This window comes from Stegodyphus dumicola, chromosome 8 (genome assembly GCF_044657685.1).
Source record: "Stegodyphus dumicola isolate Sdum_Otavi_A_Nest chromosome 8, ASM4465768v1".
NCBI lineage: Eukaryota > Metazoa > Arthropoda > Arachnida > Araneae > Eresidae > Stegodyphus > Stegodyphus dumicola.
In genome coordinates, this window is record NC_140775.1 from 156,693,215 (window position 1) to 156,717,604 (window position 24,390).

The 24,390-nt window shown below is 32.5% G+C and overlaps 1 protein-coding gene across 1 annotated transcript; it reads right to left on the minus strand.

The window, feature by feature from the left end:
- Positions 1 to 598: 598 nt before the first annotated feature.
- Positions 599 to 22,510, minus strand: LOC146996010 (dehydrogenase/reductase SDR family member 11-like). The gene is made up of 5 exons (XM_085822635.1): positions 22,103 to 22,510; positions 19,299 to 19,452; positions 15,920 to 16,014; positions 9,403 to 9,535; positions 599 to 1,860 (listed from the first exon to the last, which is right to left on the minus strand). The coding sequence occupies exons 1-5, from the start codon at positions 22,282 to 22,284 to the stop codon at positions 1,639 to 1,641; spliced, it is 786 nt and encodes a 261-aa protein (XP_085678761.1). The 5' UTR covers positions 22,285 to 22,510; the 3' UTR covers positions 599 to 1,638.
- Positions 22,511 to 24,390: the final 1,880 nt, after the last annotated feature.

Here is a 24,390-nt window from a genome sequence, read left to right on the forward strand (position 1 = left end):
ACTTGAATAGTAAAATGTATATATATACAATGAAATTTAAAATAAATTTAATTCATATTAAAAGTGCTTATTTAGCCAAAATGCTAAGAATTTCAATATGAAGTTAAACGTGATAAACAATGCAAACTAAGCATAACTCCTTTAAAGGTCAATACAGAATAAATTTGATAAAATTTTAAATTATGGATAATTAGAAAATTAAGTAAAAAATGAAAATAATTAAACTGAAAAGATAATGAAAAAGTGAAGCAAATTGGGTAAAAGAAATCTCTTGTCTGTTAAGCAAATACAATTTAAAATGAGTAAAAAGAAATATATATATATATATACATTACGCTCATAGTAATGCATACCCTGTAAAAATTAATTACAGTGATATAAAAGAAGCTTTATTCAACATCTGAGTTTTAGGTTTCGTGGGGAAGGATAAATATAATAGAAGCTAAATTTTTATTTAAAAAAATGAGAAAATATGAAAGAGTAATCACGAGAATATTTTGGAACACTATTTTCACAAAAATAAATTCCACTAGAAAATCACTGAAATTCAGTAAAATGTAGATGAACATGACATTAAAATCATCGGAAAATTTCATAATACGATTTCATCAATAATATTTTATTAGAAGAAGAAGCAACTGCTAAGACATCTTTAACAAGCGAAAAAATTCAAGCTCTCAGGCCACAAAATGGCAAATTTTTGCAGACTGAACTAAATCGTTTCCGCCAAGAGAATTAACCATTTAAGTTTAAAAATATTATTCAAAACTAATTAAAAATATAAAATCTTAAGATGCAAAAGATCCAGATTTCAGTTTAATATGTAAAATAGTTTTATTCTAAGTAGTTGCTATAGGCCTTCTGGTTTAAGAATTAATTCCCGGAAACAAATGGCATAGAATTTAAAATGCTACATTCAAAATGATCTGTATAATATAGCAAAAGCAAATCATGAAAAAAATTTTAATACGATCTTCCCGTAGCAATTACATGCCACATGTAGTACATACTGCTTTTGCGAATAAATTTGCGAAGTACTTGCTATAGATGTGAGTGATTAGTAAACAACAGTAAGGGTGCCAGTTTCAGTGACTTAAGTTTTTTAAGATACTTAGCACCAAATTAATACTTGTTTTAGTCATTTTGTATTGATTTTTGTGCTGTTTCTAATTCAATTAGTTGTTTTGTCGAAAGTATCTAGCTTTTGTTGATTCTGTTTGAGTTTAATCAGTTATTTAGACCAACATTACAATGTTAGTATCATCATTAACTACTTTAAACAGCAGTATTTCTCTTAACTGTTAAAAATTCAATATTAAAAGATGGATATGGCAAAAATTTGTTACACTTAGATTTAAAAATAAAATATTATTTTTTAAATTCTCAATTGATCATTATGAGAATTATCAATAATGATCTATTGGAAAATGTTGCTCTAACTTATTAACAAAGTAAGTAAAATTTCATTAAAAATTTGTTTACGTATTACCAAAATATTTTATTATTCTTTTTTCTAATGTCATATTATACTGAAATCGTATGCTTGTCTCTTTCTAAACATATTTAATATATTCAAAATATAACAGTGTTCTAGATCCACTATGATAAACAGAAGCAGATGAATGCACTTCAGAAGCTTCAAACAATTTTTAGTTTAGTAGCATGAGGTTGCCCAACGGGTTCCACTATAATATCGTTCACTTCCACATGGGGAGAAGTTGACAGAATATAAACAATGGCATCGGCAATGTCATTCGGCTGCAAACATTTCACAGAACCGAAAAGAGAGGCAACTTTTTCCTCATCATTTTTGAAAAAAGTGTGCACAAACTGTGTTTCCACGAAACCAGGACTTATACTCTGCAAAAGAAAGATAACAAAAAGGTCAGAAACAAAGAGCTTGAAATGAGTATCACTATATATGGAGTTACCCATTGAAACATATTCAAATTTCATTTGCAAATCAGGATTCATTTGCGATTAAATAAAAAACTTGATAAAAATTATTTGTCTGATAAGAATCTGAAAAAATAGCATGTATTTCTAAATAAGTAATATTTTGCTGTCAAAAGTTCGAAAAATTGAAAACCCATGAGTAAACAAAATTTAAAATACATTTATTAATATGTCTACGACAGTAGAATCTCTCTTAGCTGGCAATAACGGGACTTCAATGATTTTGGATAAGAGATTTTCCCTTATAATTGCATATATATATATACATTAAGTTGCCCATAAGCCCTTGCTTTTTTTAAGATTAGGTTTCCAAAAAAAAATAAATAAATAAAATAAACAAGAAATGAACAAAAAAAAAAAAAAAAAAAAAATCAATCAATAATATATTCTCCGTTGGTCTTAACAACTTCTTCTCAACGTTCAACAAGCTGTTCAATGGCTCGACGGCAGAAATCACAGTCTTTGGATAATCATTAAACCAATTTTGAGTCTTTAACCAATTTTCAGCCGTCCTGAGATGCATCGCTTCTTCGCCATACACTTCACAAATGTCTCGAGCAGCTTCTGTGGCTTTGGCACCTCGATTAAACGCAAAAAGCAGAAGGTTGAAGAATTTTTTGGTCGCCTTGAGACTTCACTTTAATGACAAGAAACAAAAAAGTATATCAGCGTAAAGGAAAAAAAAAAAAAAAAAAAAAAAAAAAAAAAAAAAAAAAAAACCTAAGCACACGATTTTGTAGATTCGATGTTATTCGATAGAGCATTATATGCTCTATCGAATAACATAAAAAGCATCATGAAAACATTTTATTTTTCACGCAAAACTTTCACTTGAAAAAACGCGCCAGGACTTATGGGCCAACCTAATATATATATATACGTAGGTATATTTCTAGAACGTATCTGGCCATATTTTGTGATGCCATCTAAGAAATTGCAGAAATTACGTTGGCAGATATAAACATAACACCAAGACTTTCCACATTTAAACTTCCCGATTGTTAGTCAATTACATATTTTATTTATCTCACAGGCTTAATAAACCATATAAAAGAAAAAGGCTACAATCTCCTTTTCTTGTGAGCCACTACATCAGGCGATTTTCGGCCTTCTCTAATTAAGCTCAGCATTTGACAAGTAAGTAAGTATATGGATAAGTAACAAATGCTAAAACATTTATCATCAACTAGTGGCATATAGCTACACAGCTTCCATGTTTCTATGCCTTGCAGGAAGCCAAGGAATCCTAATATGCATTTTTTGTGCTAATTTAACAAAAGCTTCATATCGGGATAGATTCTAAACTCAGAAATGTTTACTCTAAAGAAAGTTCAGTTACTGAAACCAAATTTAAATGCTACAGTAACTGGCCGGATACACTGGGCAAACACATAATAAAATCGACAGAAAAATTTACTACAACTTATTCCAAAAAATTAGCCGACGAGATGGGAAAGTGATTAATGACTCTGACTGCCGTACTGAAGGGCCTAGGGTCGAATCTTGGAGAAGGAATGGATGTAAATTGTCTCTTCCTGCATAGGAAGTAAAGATGTTCGCTGTCAGCTGCCTTACATAATAAAATAAAAGCTACTTCTGGCCTTAGTAGTGGCGAAAGACTAAAATGGCTGGTACCAGCCATTACAAAAAATATCCAAAAATTTTTATGCATTTCCACATTAATTTTGTTCCCTTGTTCTCTTACCGGACAATATAGTACATTGGTCAGCAACCCCGGTCAGCGGGCTAATATGGCCCTTGAGTGACTTTCACACGGTCCGCCAAATGATCTGACAAAAATCAAACACCTGACAAAAATGATCTAGTAAAGATAATTAGATACTAATTAAATTCAGTTTAGCACCGGAAAAGTTATTCGCACCATTTCTTCCCAAAGTTTTTCATTCAACACATTTCTTACAATTGGCGCAGGTGTTATTCCTCCTTAGGTGTTGCCAAGTTTCCTTTATTGCGTCAATGATGGTTGAGACACAGCGACGAGATGAGGTGAGAAGCTCAGTTATAACTTAAGTTTTTTACTTGATGGGAAAACAATTTTTCTAGTTGATATCCGTATTCGATAATAATGTTTTATGTGTGATAAATTGTATTAATTATCGCTATAACTAAGCCAATTCGGACTAAAAATTTAGTAACAATCCTGAAAGAGAAGTATAAAATTTTTTGTTTGGTTCCTTTCTACAACCCTTTCTTCTGAGTAAAAACACGCGCATGAAAACTAGGAAAAGGAAAGCGGAATTGGAAAGCCGAACTTAATGATTGGACGGATAGTTATCTTTTTTATTGAGCTCAATGCGATACGTGTTTGCTTAATTTATCAAGAAAGCATTGGGTCCTCAACCCATACAATATCAAAATCCTCTTTCTGACAGTGATAGGGAAAATGGTAACAAACGGAGCCATCATATGGACTCAGTGGAGTAGCGAGCATAACTGGTGCACGGGGCAACATACCTTTTTGGCGCCTCTCCTTCCCCGAAAAAAAAAAAACACAGTGATATAATGAAAATCTTGTTTGGAGACCATTTGGCGCCCCTCTGCGAGCAGCGCCCGGGGCATCATACACCCCTCGCTACGCTACTGTATGGACCCTTCCTATGACTAAAAGTAAGAAGAAAATCCTAACTTCCATTCACACATAATTCAACCTGTGCGTCACTCGCGGTTACCGCACAACGTCTAACCGCAGCACTGAATATCCTTGCTGGCACCACTCCTTTCCACCTACGAGCAATTCACGTAGCCATCTACTTCCCAGTCCTGCAACTCAAAATAATATCTCGTTTGAAGACCAGATTATTACAGCAAAAGAATATGAATCCTATCCTGTATCTTAGAGCAGAAATCCAGCCGAACTTCACAACAAAATTAAATTCATCAATAATAAGATCCTCACCCCATAGAATGCAATCATCAGTTATACTGACGGTTCCATGATTCAAGAAAACTTCGGCTGTGCAGTTCATATTTCTGGTTAGAATACAATTCAGAGTTCAAAAAACTGAATAGGCCACCACAACTCATTTAACAGCATCCGAGATGAATTATGTGCAATTAAAGCAGTAATACAGTTAGCCAGCCTTCTTTATAAACAGATTTTATATATGAAATCTGACAACCAAGCTGCCATATTCTCCATATTAAATCCAGATAATCCATCCCCCATACCATTTGAAATCATCAATCATCCAAGAACTTAACAAACCCCAACATCTCCCTCTCTTGGATCAAAAGACATAATAATGATGTGGCTGATGACCCGGCAGACAAACTAGCCAAGAAAGCCTCTCAAAATCAAGAAAAAACTCTCTTATCAGTCAGACTCTCAAAATCTCATCTTCCAAATATTATTAATAATACAATACATGATATCTGGCAGCAGGAATGGGAAGTGCCCTCAGAGAACACAGACTCTAAGCCTTTTACCTAAATGTCGTCACAACTAGAAATATCCAGTCTCACCACACTCAGTACGTAGCAGGACACGGACCGTTTCCTGAATATTTAATGAAGAGGCATATCAGCGACAGATAAATGCTTATGCGGAGATCACGGTTACGTTAATCACTATGCTTTCAGTTATCAACTAACTCAAGAACTTCGTCTACGCCATACATCTTCAATACCCCAGCATTCAAAAGTCCTCTAACCTCACAACGCAACTTCAACCAAAAGAAAAAAAAAAAAAAAAAACTGACAAAGTTAACTAATAAGGAACAGAAATTTGGTCAAACTTCTCCCGAAACCGCAGACTTATGACGCAGATCTTAACAAAGCAACATGAATAGAACCTACGTACCTCAATAACCAAATGGGTTCAAATAAGAGCCCAACAAACTATGGATTGATTAACCTTCCAGTACGCGCGTATGCGCAAAATTTACGACAAATTAATGTTTATCATCAAATGACAAATTAATGTTTTTAATCAGTTTTTAATGCACATTTTTCGTATATCGAAGCTGAAACGTCTGAAGATCATTTCTATACCTCCTTTCTACCCTGCCCCACATCATGGAATGTGCCAACGGGAAGTCATTTGACTTTTTTTAGCTGGGCTTTTGTGCTACGGGGCAGGTTTTTCATAAAAGTTGCGACACGCGCGAGGTCGTGTTTTAAAATTCGGAAAATATTTTTTTCAAATATTTTGTAATTTTGTATTATTAATTGCCGTGTATTATTTTAATTTGAATATATTTGGCTCTGTAAATTGTATATCGGTCTTCATGGCAAAAAAATATGTGCAACCAGCTGATTTTGCTCGGATTCTTCAAGAATATCTGATGAAGAAAAGGAAGACAAGAAAACCTTTTGGATGGGAGAACAATAGCGATTTCCATCCTTGTTTTCTTTCCATTCCTTATTTTCTTTAATTTCTAATAAAATTAGAAATAAAGGAAAATAAGGAATGGAAGAAAAGGAAACAAATAAAACCATTAAAGTTTTATTTCTTTTTTTCTCTTCCATTTTAGAAATAAATAAAATATAATTTAATTTAAAGTGCGTTTTTGTAACCAGTAAAAAGTAAATTTCCTTGCAGAAGTAAGTAATGCTAAACTTACTTTTTTTCCTATCAAGGTGTTTTCCTTTTTTATTGTCTATACTTGTCTTTGATGAATATTAAAATTAGCTTCGATTTTAAAACATGATTATTAAATAACAAATTTCAAAATTTCTATAATGAAATACATCAATGCATTTTCATCTCACTAACATAAGAACTTAAAAATAATTTACTTATATTTGAATGTGATATCATTTGTATTTTGCAATAATAAGATTAATATTTTATTTCTTATCAATATTCACTCATTTCTGTCATTTTTCGCGCTCAAAACGGTAAAATAACGGATATCGTAAAAAATATGATGCGCGCGTGCTCATGTAAAATTGCCAAGCGCGCGTGCTGGAGGGTTAATGAACTTAAAAACTAAAAAACTACTGAACAATGAACTCAGAGCCCAAGAGCTCTATACCAAGATTAAGTGATACTAGCAATCGGATCACAGTACATCTCCATAGCACGACAGGACATTTCTAAAAAACAAAAGCACTAAGTTCCTGCAATTACCACATCCATTTATCATGTACCTAAAATCAGCATAACTAAATCCCAATAAGAAAAATGTATTTTATCATTTATGTACAGTTATAATTTAAGGTATCTTATTTTATTTAATAGATATTTCAGATTTTTTAACTATTATTTCCTGACTGAAGTCAAATATATCTTACGAATTATCTGAATCATATGTATAATAGGTACGTTCAATACTTCAAATAATGTTTATAAAGTTATGTAATCAAGTACACAGTGTACTTTGAGTAATAATCAAATATTATAGTCTTTCGCCCCATAAAAATAGCTGGAGCGCGAAACGTGGTCTCATCCGATAAATCACAAGTTTAAACGCCTAGTACCTCAAAATTTCAAGTTTCGCCCAACAAGATGCTTGCGAGACCCCTGGAATGGTATTCCTTCTACATGGTAAGTGTGAGGGGAAAATGCTTGTAAAATCTCATAGTGGAATTCTGGAATCCCCCACATTTTTACCTGTCACCTATCATTTGCCGTGTAGAAAGTTTCAAATATTAAACTACACTATGAATCTCGCCACAATAAGTACAACAATTTTAGAGGAAAAATAACAGAAACTGAAGTTGCATGGCTGAGAAATCTCTTCTCTAGAAAAGTTACAGGATTACACCTGATCTGGTAATGCTACTTTAATCTTGTAGCCGTAACAGATGTTAAGTGAATTATCGCTATGTTTGAGACAGGCTGACAAAGTCCTAGGAAGATTATTAACAAAAAAAAAAAAAAAAAAAAAAAAAAAAAAAAATTAAACTGGATTTTGAATGTCACGATTTGTGCTACAATAACCACAGCTTGTGGAAATGCAAATTAAAATGTAAGAACAGTGAATAAATTTAAACGCTTAGCAGCAGTTTAAGATTACACAATTAATTAATAGTCATAAACTAGCTCAATAACTTTACCAGCGCATCAGATTTAAAGAATCGGTAGTGAGAGACCACAGAGCCGAATAATTACAGCTGCTGGAGCTAGCAGGTATTAATTACTATTGTGGCAAATAGCGCACAAATGCCGACCAGAAACTCTCTGTCTCTCAAGGTCTAAAAGTTTCAGCTTAAATACTCAATCAACTAATTTGCATTCTAGTGAGGAATGCGGAAAGGAGAAGTTATAATAAATACCGAAATAGTAACTGGTTAATGAAAATAAGATCCTTTACAAAGTTAAAGAAAGTAAATGAAACATTCGTGCTAGCTACGAGGTGTCAAAACTAATTCCAGACAGAATGAAACAATTTACCAATGGATAATCTTTAAAAAAATTATTATTGAATGTAGCTGATGCTTTTGTCCAGAGAGAGAGAGAGAGAAAAAAGAAAAAAAACTTTTTTCGATCGTTTCATCAACAAGAGCAGTAACAAGGTGAATTGAAAAGATGTCAGCAAATACCAGAAGATCGAAGAATTAACAGAAGTGGTTTGGAGGGCATTTTGAATAATCTGAGTATTATTTCATTTCTAGTGGTGAAAGCATATATTTGAAGGAGAGTTATCAACTTGCAGTGTTTATGAGGGGTGTAACATTAACTTTTGATATCATAGAAGAATTTGTACAGTTGGTTCCTGTGATGGACTCTAGCACTGCAGTAGATATTTTTCAAAACAATTTTTAAATAATTAAACGGATTACCGAAATGAATCTTCATTTACCAAAGCTTTCTAGAGCAATCCCAGATGGAGTATCTACAATGGTTGGAGTGGAAAGAGAGTTTGTTGATTTGTTCCAAAACATACCGATATTGATAAAAAAAACGCATCAAACTCCATTGCATTATTCATTTGGAAGAATTATGTGCAAAATCTCTGAATTTTAAGAAAACCATAGCAGTGGTTATACAAGTAGAAACAGTGAGTTTTATTCTGTCAGGAGGACTAAAACACCATCAAGTCCAAGAATTTCTAATAGAATATCATCCGTATTCTTCATCCATCTAAACAATTTTTAAAAGTAAAGAAGTTTAATTGTATGAAAAAATAAATTACGAGTAGTAGACAAACTTATGTTATTAAATACTCATATCATTTTCCTTTAATTTTTGTAGCTTCTTCACCTTCGATTAGATTTAAAACTAGCTTTTTTTTAATTTCTTTTTTTACAAGTAAATTGTCTTTTACTACATTTGACCTTTTGTTAACCAAGATAAAAATTGATAATTTATTAGACTTAAATACTAAACGTAAATGTAAATTTAGTTCTTGGAAAAGATATCTCAGACTAGTCTGATAAGAAATATAAAAACATTATGAAATAAAAGCTCATAGTCCTGATAAGATTTTATTATGCTGCAAAAAACCTCAAACATAATTTGAAAAGAGTAGAAAAACTTACTCCTATTCTTATATGACTGTTCAATTCTTTCACTTCTCTTCGCAATCCTTCCGTCAGCGCTCGTACCATGAATTTGGTTCCACAATAAAAGTGAATACCAGGATACGCAGTAGTTATTTGATATCCGTAAATGCTAAGTGAAGAAAAGACATTACAAAAAATGGAAGAATTTTAATATTAAATAAATGTACAATGCAAGTATTTTGTTTTAGCCTAGGCAGATAAAATCATTACACTTAATAAAACAGGGTTTCGAAAAAGATATATTTATTTCTCTAAACACTAAAAGTAGATATTTAATTTTAAAGTTTCTTAAAGTAAGGTAAAGAATTTTTTGAAGATTATGGATTAGCAATTAGAGAAAGAGAAATTCCAAGTAGGTACGTGAGAATATCGTATTCATATTTAGATGCAACTGTATTTGAAGAAAAGATAACATTCATGTAAATTTTCTTATCAATAATATCAATTTACAGGAAAGTAAAATAATTATGTCTAAAACGACTACACCTTTTCACGCAAACGAGCAATTGAAATATCAGCACAGAAGAAGGGTAAAATAACCCTTTATTAATTCCAACTAATACCAGAAAGGCACGATCTTTATGCTTTAAAATAACACCGTCAACTTGCGGGTGAAACTTAAACGTAGAATATAAATCAATTCAAAAGTCTAATTAAAATAGTGCTGAATTAGCAAGCTAAATATGGCTAACTTAGGTTGACTCAACAAAACCTAACAGGCGTGACAATTATCCGAAATGGCCAAAGGGCGTAGCAGCAAAATAGCTACGAAACGTGCGCTGGCTAGCGAAAACACGCTCTGAATAAACTCAAAGATTCACCCAATTAAGTAGTTACTTCACTTAACTTTAAATTTACATCCTGGTTAGAAAATGCGAGGAGAAGTTGAGGCGTTCAGGAAAAGTATCAAACTTAAAATAATTTGTTGTGCAAAATAACGGAAACCTTACAAGAGTTAAACGTTTAGTTAAACGAGTGTTTCCAATTTCGCGTAACACGACCAGACTTAGACCAGAAAACTATATAAATTTAAAGGCAAGCTAAAGGGTTTAAAAAGGCAGAAGTTTAACAGTGGCCTAACGAAACTTTTGTTGTATCATCGCTGTTTTACCAGGAACCACTTCTTGTTGATTCTGTTGAAGGCCACCTAGCTACTGTTGTGCTTAGAGACGCTGACCGCCGAGCCAATGGGCCGGGGCTCAAATCTCTATGAAGGCATGCATATTTGTAAGTGTATAGTGCAAGGGCTGTAAGGAAAGGGGCCTTTCGAGAGGCTTATAGTAGAGGAAGAAGATTGGATACCCGGATATCTTCGGACATTTCCGCGCCCGGGAGGTTCTTCCACAAAATTGAGGCATGTATAACCAACGGTGAATTCTGGTGCCCCGTCCACTTGCACCTGTTCCAGGACGCTTATTCTACGATCGCTGACCCCTCGACTACTTGCGCGAACAACATTGACTCGAAAAAAACCGGTGTCTTCTTCCGCGGTCAACTTATCGGAGAAAACCATTCTGTGTTCCTCGGTTGACACGCGGCTGAGTCCACTTGACTGTATTGAGAGGGGACAAGGTTTCGAGGAGCTTTAGACCAATCACAGCACAGAGAATTGACGCAATTTATAGCGCGCGCCGGCTGAATTTCTACGAACGTTCTCCCATCATTTCGCTCTCACACCGCATTTGTAGTTGGGAAAAAAAAAATGGCACTGAAAAGTATAATGACTAAAACGCAGCAGAATATGCTGCTTTGTTACATGGAAGAAAATCCCATTTTTTTTAGAGGAAAGTTGTCTCAGGACTTCACGGCTAAGAAAAAAAGAGAGATGTGGGACGTGATTGCGTACAATCTAAACGCACAAGGAGGATGCACCAAAACAACAGAAAAATGGATAAGAGTAAGTGAAATAAGCTTATTTAAAATCTTTTTTAAAAAGAGGCAATTTTAAATATTTAAATTTATAATATGATTAATTTGCATTGCAATCTAACTGCAAACTTTTTTTTTTTTTTTTTTTTCATGCACACATTAAAATTGCTATTTCTGGTGAAGCTATTTATTTAAAGTTAATATCAGAAAAATATTTCTTTATAGCTTTTATTTTCTTTTTCTAAGAAAATTATTTATTTATGTAAAAGAAATAAAATTTATTTGCTCCTTACAGTATGCTGCTGCATTTAGCTACCGCACATGTATTAAAATATTTTATTTTAAATAATTTATCTTATAATTAACATAATAGAAAATAATTTTTCAATATAAAATATGTAACCAAAATTATAATCATCTATTCTATATAAGTGAATTATTTGTATTGTAATTTTTGTCATTACTAATATGCATATATCAATAATACTTTTTTTAAATATTACTTTACTGTTATTTTAATTTCTTATACATATATAAGAACTGCTTGTTTTAAATATTCTTCCTTCTCAAAATAATTTAATTCTGTGAAAGCAATTAAAAGGTAGTAATATTCTTTTCACATTGGAAGTACTAAAGTAACAACAATAAACATAGACCTCCTACAGTTCAAGAAATTCCTTGTCAAATTCTTTAAAACTATTCATGTAAATGTATGCATTCATGTTGACTCTACTTACTTTAGTATGTCCAACATTAGTTCTTTATTTTATTCTATTCTTCATGTAAATGTATGCATTCATGTTGACTCTACTTACTTTAGTATGTCCAACATTAGTTCTTTATTTTATTCTATTCTTCATGTAAATGTATGCATTCATGTTGACTCTACTTACTTTAGTATGTCCAACATTAGTTCTTTATTTTATTGTAATTAGACATGGATTGATTGGAAATGTTCCGTGAAAAAGAAGGCAGCCGAAATAACAGTTTCACAAAAAAAAAACTGGAGGAGGACCACCTTGTGCAAAGGAATTGAGCGATCTAGAAAAAAGATTGCTGAATTTAATAGGAAGTACCTCCGTTGAAGGAATGGAAGGCATCGATGACCCTGCCAGTGAAGAAGAATCTGTAAGTGTTTTAAATTCTGTTTAATAACATTATGTTGTTAGGTAAATATTGCTATGTGTTTAATCAACAAATGATTTGAGTAAAAAAAAAAAAAAAAAAACAGTTTGCAGTTAGATTGCAATGCAAATTAATCATATTATAAATTTAAATATTTAAAATTGCCTCTTTTTAAAAAAGATTTTAAATAAGCTTATTTCACTTACTCTTATCCATTTTTCTGTTGTTTTGGTGCATCCTCCTTGTGCATTTAGATTGTACGCAATCACGTCCCACATCTCTCTTTTTTTCTTAGCCGTGAAGTCCTGAGACAACTTTCCTCTAAAAAAAATGGGATTTTCTTCCATGTAACAAAGCAGCATATTCTGCTGCGTTTTAGTCATTATACTTTTCAGTGCCATTTTTTTTTTCCCAACTACAAATGCGGTGTGAGAGCGAAATGATGGGAGAACGTTCGTAGAAATTCAGCCGGCGCGCGCTACAAATTGCGTCAATTCTCTGTGCTGTGATTGGTCTAAAGCTCCTCGAAACCTTGTCCCCTCTCAATACAGTCAAGTGGACTCAGCCGCGTGTCAACCGAGGAACACAGAATGGTTTTCTCCGATAAGTTGACCGCGGAAGAAGACACCGGTTTTTTTCGAGTCAATGTTGTTCGCGCAAGTAGTCGAGGGGTCAGCGATCGTAGAATAAGCGTCCTGGGGCCAAATTAGCTATGCCGTTGTTAAATTTAATTTAAGAGATTCGTTTCAGCACAGATAGACCACGTGTTTATCTTGGAATTAGGTCACTCTTACATATATCCGACATCTATTTACAGGGCAAGGCAACCTCATCTTTGTATTAATTCACGTACGACAAATCATTGTTTTTATCTTATACTCTAATGAAATACATTCCGATGACCTCATTGATCACGTGACTTATGTATATCTTTTGTAAACAAACAATGCAGATGAGCTCAGAGATCACGTGACTTATGTACAGTTAATGCAAACAAGCAAAGTCATTCTTCCTCTTCTTCTCCTGCGGAATATACCTCATTTAATTTTTTATTTGAAAACTACTAGAACTAATTTTAACTTTTATTTGGATTTTACTCTGAATTGTTTGTGCTTATAGTTCATACTTGCAGACAGACGGTATTCATTAAAATTTACCAACTTAATAACACTATCAAATCAGAAATTAAATTATTAAATTTCGCCAACAAAACGTGCGATTCGCTTGCTTTTTTAGAGTTTGCATACTTTATTTAATCTTTAGACGAAAGTGTGCTTGTCGTATGTGTAACTGTAATTGTATTTGCACGTATTTTGTGCATAAAAATCACGAACAGTTTTGTTAAAGCATATCTCAATAACTGAATTTTGTTATATGGAGACAGCAGAAAAAGAAAAAAAAATCTTATTGAGAAAACTTTCCTTTTATCATTCTTCTGCTTCATTTTAAGAGATTTTATCAACTAGCAATAAGAGCCTAGACTTAATATTAAGGAAATGCGAATAGTGGGGCAGTTTTGTATCTCCCGTTCTACTGGGCCGATTGACGAAATTCAAACTGCGTTTTTCATGTCTCGAAAGCGTGATTTAGGCTATAAATTGGATTTATATATAGCATTGTTCTAACATAAGTATTCTGACGCAAAATCGGACTTTTTATGAAATAACATACCAATTTATTTTCATATTTCGATTCTACGACTCAAGTTATGCCTAAGTACCAAGTTTTGTAGAAATCGCACCAGTAGTTTTTAAAAAAATAGTTCTCAAAATGTTAGCTTTTCCATGTTAATCAGATTTGGTATATATTTATTAATATCTCTTTTTTTTATTAAATTTATTTGATTCTTCCTTTCACATTTCGAAATTTAGGTTCATTCTAAATAAAATTAGCCCATTATTTATGATTTATTTTTAAAATTTGTATTTTTAAATATTTTTTATAAATTTTTCGAAAAAAAACTTTGGATTATAATCTATAAAATTTTTGCAAGTCACCTTAAAGTAGATATATTTCTAAGCATACCAGCTAAAAATTAGAGCTTTTTATTCAAAGTTTTCAAAGATATACGAGAATTTATATATTGGCGCGTTTTGAAATGAGGCATATTCATTATAAGCGACAATAAGTCAAATATGCTTTACGCACTTTGTTAAATATATTTGAAAGAATGAACCGCGCCTTTTTTTTTCGCTTGTGCACAATGAAAAAAGGGAAAGGAAAATAAGTTGCTGTATATTAAGAAGTTCACCAAGTGAATTTTTCTTGGCGCAAACTGAAAAAAATGTGCCAAGATAATTTTTTTAATTTCTTATAAAAAATTACAAAATTTAATATGTAGGCATCATTTGAGTCGTATGAAAAAAAAATGGTATGTTATTTTAGAAAAAGATTGAAGATTAGATTATTTTAGAAAAAGATTAAGAAAAAGATTAGATTATTGAAGAAAAAGAAAGAAGATTGGAGACCCGGATACCTTCGGACCCGGATATGTCCGATTTTGCGTCCAAAATACCTACGTTAGAATATTGTTATACATAAAACTAATATATATCCTAAGTTGTGTTTCGAGATATGAAAGTTGAATTTCGTCAATCGATCCAGTAGAACGGGAGATGTAGAACTGTCTCCCCCCCCTTTTTTTGCGCAGTGTACATAATGAATGAGATACATTCCGCAAGAAGAGGAAGAATGACCTTGCTTGTTTGCATTAGCTGCACATAAGTCACGTGATCTCTGAGGTCATCTGCATTGTTTGTTTATAAAAGGTATACATAAATCACGTGATCAATGAGGTCATCGGAATGTATCTCATTTGAATTTAAAAATACTAAACACGTGACCACCTTTTTCAAACTACCCAGTTTTATAGTAAATAATTTAAGAAATACATGAATACAGTAAATATAATTTAAGAAATACAACTTAACATTCTTTATTTCATTAGCTCACATAATGTTTGATATTTCACAACAAGTTACATTTGCAACTTTCTTATTAAAAATATGCGAGTGTACTTAAAAATAAAATTGTATAAAATAATTCTGCAAAGATGAAGCTCCAATGAGAACTACATCTACGAAAAAAAATAGTAATAAAATGGCAGTGATCATTATGGACTAGTTAATAAAATTTTTTTAAACTTCAGATGATAGTCTACGAAATGTAAAAATTCTGTAACAATTCGATGCAGAATGCAGAGATAATCAACTACTAATTACGTATTTCACATTATACCTAAGAAATAAATTGGAAAGATAGTCGCAACAGAAGTCAAAGAAATGCATTAGAAGTTTTGTAATGAAGAAAAAGAACATGAAACAAATCCAAGATGAATCTCAAACGAATTTTGATTCTGATTTGCAGTTAAAACTGTTTCGCTTTTTTGTTGTTAAAAGATATTGTAGAATACGCGAATAATAATTGTCCGCGAATATCTAGAAGTGATCTGTTATTCTTCACGTCCATTATTTAAGTGATTTTCTAAAAGGATTGTTACCTGCTAATGTTGATGATCTGGCCATCGTCAATTCCTTTTTCCCTCATCAACTTTATGGATTCTCTAGAGCAAATACAAAGAGCTAGTACATTTACCTGAAACAATAAAATCTGCAAATGAAGGACTTTGAGAAGGATACTATTTTCCAATAACATAAAAGGATCAATATTATTATTCTTCAAATTTTACTTGGAATACATATTTTTAAAACTTATTAAATGCTTTCATTTATATTCTCAGTCATGTTTTCATATTCTACAGTAGAAATGGTTAATAAAAATTGATCAAGAAGCAAACTACAAATGCCTCATGAGAAAAATTTAAAAATTTAGAAAGCATTTTTATGATTAGTTTGTAGAGTCATTAAGTTAACTGGAAGCAGAAAAGATGGGCTGTAATTTGTTAAAAAAAAGTCTGAACGCTTTCAGATTTTACATTACGCCCAAAGGGGCGTTTTTTTTTTTCATTTAAACATACATACACGTTTCGTAGGCATTTTGGCTAACTCCTCTTTTGACTAAAAATCTTTAAAAACGATATATATCTTTAGATTTCTGATAAACACTCTCGCACGATGGAGATAAAAATATTTCATTCTGTACAATGTATTGCCAATGCTCGCTTTGAAATGGTTGAGTTTTTAATAAACAATTCGTTAAAGTTTAAAAAATATAAAATTGATAATAAAACAAATTCCAAATTTCAAATTTTGGCTTCCAAGTGCCCGGAGAACTATTTTACTCAAAATCTGATGGCTCTAGGTATCGTTGTTTTTTCACAGTGCAAGAAACATACATACATTCATGCAGAATCTTCATTATTTAATTTCTTTAAATATAATACTGAGCAATAATACTTCGTGGCAACAACTTGAAAAGAGATACAGCCGTTATAGTGATTCGACGTAAAATGATGTTTGATCTTCTAAGTTTGATCGAAATTTATGCGGACTTTGATTTAACACTACAAATCATTTTAAGCTAAACAGTTGTGAAAGGCTGATTGGTTTAAGAATAAGCCTCCTATAAATTAAATAATCAAAACATGAAGTCTTATATTTAAAATTATCTGTTCAAAATGGTAGGAAAAAAACTGCTATGGTATTATTTCAGCTTAACACCATGTATAGACTTGCGAAAAGACTTAACCATTCGTGATGCAGCTGTGTGTTTATTTCAGTTCCATCGGTTGTGCATGTGACTTGCAACAAATATATCTTCCAAATTGTAATACTTTCCATTCTTCCAATACACGAATGGAAAGTATTAAGCATTTCGAAGAGGCCCCTTTGAGATGCTTCATAACTAACGCTAAATCTTAGTGCATTGGTGCATTTAATTACGGCAAAGCACACTAGGGCTATCTGCCTAAGGGGAGGGATGCCTTTCGTTGAGGACTTTCTAAGGGAAACTGGCTCGTATACACGTTACACATGGGGAAAACCACGAAAACACCCATGCAGCCAGCCCGTTCGAGGGATTCGAACCTCGGACCGAACTACCAGTGTTCAGCGACTTTACCGCTCGGCCGCTGGTGGGCTACCGCTAAATCTTGAAACAAATGATTTTAGCATGTCAAATGCTTCTGATGAGCCAAGGGATTTTATAAATTACTCTTACTTCATTAACTTAAGTTACCTATTTAATATAATATTTCCTTCATTATTTACAGCTTACTCGAAAATATTTTCTTTTAGCCCAAAGAGGCGGTATCCCATAAGGTTAACAGGCTCAAAACAGCATTTTGTGGCGTGTTACTATAAACGGCGAATCACTTTTTAAATTGTTGCTACCAAACATTATCGCCCTGTACGATATTTTAAAAAAATTAGACAATGAAGAATCTGCATGAATGTATGTATGTATGTCTCTCGCATTAAAAGAAAAACGACGGAACCTAGAGCCATCAAATTTTGAATAACGTAATCCTCCTCCCGAACATGGACACCTGGAAGCCCGAATTTGGGATTTGGAATTTGTTTTATTACCAATTTCATGGTCTGTAAACCTTTAATGAATTTTTGATTAAGAAACTCAAGCGAGCAGTGGCAAACACTGTGCGGGGAAAAAAAAATTATCTCCAGTGCGCGAGGCTGCCTGTGAAAATTTCTAAAGATACACTGTTTTTAAATATTTTTTTCAAAAATATTTAAAAACAGTGTATCTTTAGATTTTTCTGGTATTGCTGTTGAATTGAATTTTATGTGGCTATGTGCGAAGAACATGATATTTAATAAGGTAGCACACAAAACGTTAAAAAACGCCCCTTTGGACGTAACCATAAAACCTGAAACTTTCAGATTTTTTAAAATTATTTGTTTGTTTATAACTGATTAAGGAAGCTTTTTTTTTTACTTTTTTTTTTAAAGTTTAGTAAATATAACGTTTAGTTATAGTTTAGTAAGTATTAGCATAGTTTAGTAAGTATTAGTAGTTTAGAAAGTTAGTTTATAGTTTAGTAAGTATAAAGTTTTAAGTATAAAATTCAAGTTATGATAAAGTATTTTCGTCACAAGGAAGTAAATTATATGCCTACTCTCTTGCTGTTAGCCATTTTCCTTTAAAAAAATTACGTAGTTGAGTATTCCCCCCCCCTCTTCACATTGTTAATTTTTCCCAAAGGGATTAGTGTCTGCCGAAATCAGAGAAATGATAAGAATTCTTGAACTAAAATATGAACTGATACTGAAAATCATAAAAGTAACGTAAAAAAAAGTAGTTTAAGAATGTAGTCAAAGAAACAATTATTGTTTTCTAATAATATCAGTTTCAAAATTAAAAAAAAAAAAAAAAAAAAAAAAAAAAAAAAAATCTGAAAGCTTTTAGATTTTACACACTTTTTTAACTCTTTGTGTGTTACCTCTATTTATTATATATCATGTTCTTCGCACATAAACCATAAAATTTCTTTGAAGAAAACAATTTTCTTCAAAATGCTTTCTTCTGAACTATGAAAAGTGGCTAATAATCTTATTTGCAACAATTTACAACTCTGTGCACCACCAGGGATGACTACTGCCCTGACACTTAAATAAATGTCTTCTATCGTCAGCCTGGCAGATGGGAAACATCATCGTGAAAACGCACGGCTTAATTATTGTGACTAATCAAAATTTAAGGAATACAGGACATACAAGGTTCATACAAGACAAGGTTCATAACATGTAAGATACATAATGCATATATACCAGGTTCACTACATAAATATACAAGGTTCGGGTGGGTACATTCATTGTGTAAATTAATACCCTCATTGCTTGTTTTCTTATACTATTTACTTGCTAATTACATGAAACATTATGCAGTCCATGTTTACATTTCAATTACAGAGATATATAATTTGAACGACAAATTTATATGGATATTCAGAAAGGACTTACATCAAGTATCTGTCGCCATTCACTGGTCTCACCCGTCAATAATGGGCTGTTATGACTCAGGCCGGCATTATTAATGCATACGTCCAACCGCCCGAACTGCTGTCTGATTTCCTGAAACATATCGAGGATATCCGATTCCTTACTCAGATCGCATCTAAAAATAAAAGAATTCATTCGTCCAATCTAATATGACAGATTCTTTTATTAATTAAAATTAATTATTACTAAAAGCGGAACCGATCCTAAATTTTCGTGTAACCCAATTCTAAAATATTCTCGAATCCTTCTAATAAAAAAAGAAGAGAGAGGAAAAAGATTTTTTACTTCTAATAATGCTAATAAATCTTAAAATAAATATATCTTATAAATCCCTAAATGGTCTGAATCAATAATATATTAAATAAATAAAAGTGGAAAAGTGAAACATTAACTTCGTAATGCTAGAATAAAAATCACAATTTAATTTTCGAAGCACAAAACTATTGCTTGAACTATTTCGCCTCACAATTTGGATTTCTTTGAAACTTCTGAAGTTTTCCTGCAGAGCAATTTCGTTGATGACTCAACTTCCATCTCCTTTTTTTGTAGGAAATGTTGAAAAACCGAGATTCACTTCTATTTTTTTTAACAATATGCTCTACAACTTCCGGTCCAAACACTGCACTTCTAGCATCGTGTTCCCTAAAGTAAATAATAATGCTTTGATAACATTGGTTTAAGCTCCAATGAAACCAGCGACAAATTATTGTTTATTTGTGCGCTAATTATTATGCTGATTTTTTTCTTCATTTAATGATTCAAATTTTCTCTCTTTAAATAACTAAATCCTCCAGCGCCCTTACAACAGTTCAAATCCCATTTCCGATCGCAGAACATGATAGGCAATTATCATCAAAATACTTTCTTCTGAACTATGATAAGTGGCTAATAATCTGTCTTATTTGCAACAATTTACAAGACTGGGCACCACCAGGGATGACAACTGCTCTGAGATTTAGGTAAATGACTTCTAGTGTAGCGTCATCCTGGCAGATGGGAAACCTCAGCGTGTAAATGGATGACGTAATTATTCTGACTAATCAAGATTTACGGAATACAGGACATACATAAATACACAAGGTTCGTAACATGTAAGATACATAATATATATACACTAGTTTCACTACATAAATATATAAGGTTCTGGTAGGTACATTCATTGTGGTTAAACTAATACCCCCATTCCTTGTTTTCATATACTACTTACTTGATAATTACACGAGTTTTAATGATTTCGATGCGCGTCCATATGTACCCAATAATCCTGATTAATATTATGTACATGATGTGATTGAATTCAAGCAAAAGTGGGAAACATTATGCAGTCCATATTTACAGTTCTTAGAGATATGTATAATTAAAGTAATTAAAAAACTTTCATTGTCTTAAGTTCTTTATGTTTTTACCACACTGAAAACAAAGGCCCTTTCGAGTAGGTCAACAAACTAAAAAGAAATAAGGATTACCAGGTAAAATTACTGAAAGTAGGTTCCTGGAGAACTTGCGTTTGACAGGTATTGAAGAGATTTTTTTTTTATTACAGTTTTATAGCTTAATAGCTGACGAATACAGTAAGAAGTCTCACGTGATGGTTTACAATACTGTTGTGTGGAGGCAAGATCATTAGGTTTCCCTCTTTTACACTGACTGTTGTTGGCAAAATCCTAGGAATAGTAGGCAAATCTTAGAATTTAAAGTTAGAATTATTTTTTTTTCTAGTACAGAAAAAGAAAGAAAGTAATGGAGTAATTATCCAAAAAAAAAAAAAAAAATGTCAAGCAAGAACCAAAGAACCAAGCAGAATCTCATTGCTAGGCAACACTTGGAGATAGGGCCAGAACCAATGCAATCAGTGCGACCACACTGGGCGGCGTAAAACCTAGCCATAGCTCATAGCGCGGACTATAGCAACGACATCGAAGCGTATGGCCAGAGCCTTATATAATTCAAAGATTTCAAAATTACATTTTATGAGAAGTGATGAAAAACTGACTTCATTTTCGGGTGGGCGAATTATTTTCTTTGGCTTTCTAATAATATCACTTTAAAAGAAAAAGCTGGAAAATTTACCTTCCCCCACCTTGTCAAAAATGTAAGATTATCAAATTTTTTCCCTTGCTAACAATGCATTTTATTCAGTATAAATAATATTTCAAAATAAATAGCAGATATCTAAGATTCATTGGCAAGTATCAAATCAGGTAGTAATAAGATATCTTTCCTAAGGTTGGTTTCCTAAATCTCTTGAGATTTTCCTAATGTGAACTGCTTTGCTTAGAACATAGGTCTGTAACCAAAATCATGCTTAAATAATAGTTTGAACTCACAAAAGCCTGTGTCCGCTACCTGAAGGAGAAATCAGAACAGTTTCAACAGTTTGGAAGCGTAATTAATGCAATCAACAGCGAAGTTGATTCGAGTCAATTTATTAACTACCTGAACCAAATTTAAAATTAAGCTCTATGTTAAGGGCTACCATATCAAATAATAATATTTTTAAAGTCTTGCTTTTAAAGAAATTAAATTTAAATTTAACAGTAAAATATTAAATTCAGTACAGAATTTTCATATTTCTTCTCAGAAGAGCCGGAGCCAGAGCCGATGCAATCAGTGTGACCGCATCGGACGACAAAACTGTTAGACCTCACGGAAACATCTGGCAGCAGAATTTAGGAGCCGCAAAAGACAGCAAAAGTTAGGACCGCCTCGTCTCTCAGTAGTAATTGTATGAACATAATTGTAAACATAGCTTCAAACGGACTTACTTAATGGCTGTCAATGTCCCTGGTGAATTTTTGACTTCTTCAGAAATAGCCTGAATTTTTTCTACATTTCTGGCACAACCCACGACAGTCATTCCTTGGTTAACAAGCTCTCTGCAAATTCCGACTCCTATTCCGACTGATGCACCGGTAACCAAAACGACGCGACCTCTCCAACGATCCATTCTCTGTTATTTTGAAGAGAGAAAATGCTACGTGGTGCTTACGAACAGGCGTCTTCTGACAAATACAAGGTATAAATAAAAGGAAATGACAGTAGAATCATAGGTAGTTGCTACTCAGATAAAGTTTCAGTATTTTATGAGCAGATTTAAATTTCATACGCTTAACTTGTTGCTTATCTGTTTCTTTTTTTTTTTCCCTCCCTTCTGGAAACTGCAATGCATGATCTGGCAGTCTGAATTACTTAAGATACCAAGCTTCAAGAACTATACGTGTTTGGTCACGTATTTTTCATTCTTATGCAGATATCGCACTTAAACTTTATCTCCAATAAAAATTCGTCCGATAACTTACGGATTATCAGTAAGGTCTGCACAAATTATTTGATATAGGTTTAAATGAACGACTATTTCATTTTTAGTCTGCTTTTCTGACCTTCATTTATCTCGATAATTTTCTTATGAAAGGAATAAACCAGTTATACAACACACCACTTTGAATAGACAATATTTTCATTTCTTTTTAGAGAAATATCATAAGAAATGCTAAGCTTGGCAAACTGAAAATATTTTTTATTTTAAAGTCCAACACTGTTAACGAAAAACCAGGAAAAAAGGAAATATAAATATACATTGGTATATAAAATTACCTTTACGTGCAGAAAGGTGCACAAATGTCTTCGAATTGATATGCAACGTAATACATATCAACATAACGCATTAAATAAAAACTGGAAAACATACTGTCAATGCATACGCCATAGAAATACAATATGAAATAAATAAAAGTTAAAAAAATATGCGACAAAAATGTTATATAAATGTGAATACCGCAAAACAATTACAGACTTAACATCAATGGAGAAATTAATTCCCCTATCTTCATATATATCCCAGTATGATTTCATACTGTTTAATTTGGCTTCGGGAAAATAAGTTACAGTACTTTCTGCAATTTTATCTTCAAGGGAATCATCTATACAGAAGAGAATTTTATTCTAGAACTTTTCTTTCATGATTATCCTATATGGCACTGAAATAACGAGATTATATTTTTTCATTCCTTCCATAAAAAAAAAAAAAAAAAAAAAAAAAAAAAAAAAAAAAAAATCAATCAACCGGGTTTAGATGTGGATGTTATAATCCACAAAATAGAGAATCAGCACCGCCTACATCGCTAAAAGCGTTTCGTAGGACTTAACTTGGTATCTTTTGGAACTTCATGCTTTTTACTTACTTATTTATTAATTAATGCATATATTAAATAACATTGTTATTTTTTATCACATAATTTTAAATTTAATTCATGTATTTTTACACCTTTCCATTCTAAATCGATTGACAATGGATTTGTAAAAGGCTCCTTAAAGAAAGCGAAGGATGTGAGCCGATGTTTTCAACTGAACCTTAATGGCAATTGACGACATTTGGCAATTTCTCACCAACTTGGGGCGTTTCCAGAAGTTTTCCTTCGAGGGATTTATCTAGACCAGTGTTTCTCAACCGGATTTACTCCAAGGACCGGTAAAATATTTCGGTATGTTGTCACGGATCGGTAAGTTTAATAATTCGACCCACTGGCACAATTTTTTCCATCGATCATATTCTTTTCTAAACTAGTAAACTATTGTTATTGCAATGTAGGTGCTGTTGTAATATCGGTTGTCGGCCGATGACACTTTGGATTTTGGACCAGATAGGTGGATATTTCGCGGACCGACGGTTGAGAAACACTGATCTAGACGGTTAAGATATCGGTAGTGGCTACCTTATCCCTTTCTATGATGATTCCTTTTAGTTAAGATCATGTATACGAAGCTCCGAGCTGCTGTAAATCAGCTTTGTTCAAAGTCTGTTTTGCTAGTGAATTTACAGTTAGATGATTAATACTTTAGAATTTGCTCCGGAAACGATTTTACAACTTCGCATGTTCCTTATGTTGAAAGGAAAATTTCCACTAATCTGTTTTCTCCGAGTAATTTTTGTGTGTTTATTTCATCTCTATTCATCTTAAATTGGAATAAATCATATTTTCTTGTTCATTTGGCTACTTATTTAAGAACCTACAATTCCAGCACACAGTCGTATTTAGTGCATGGAAGCAATCAA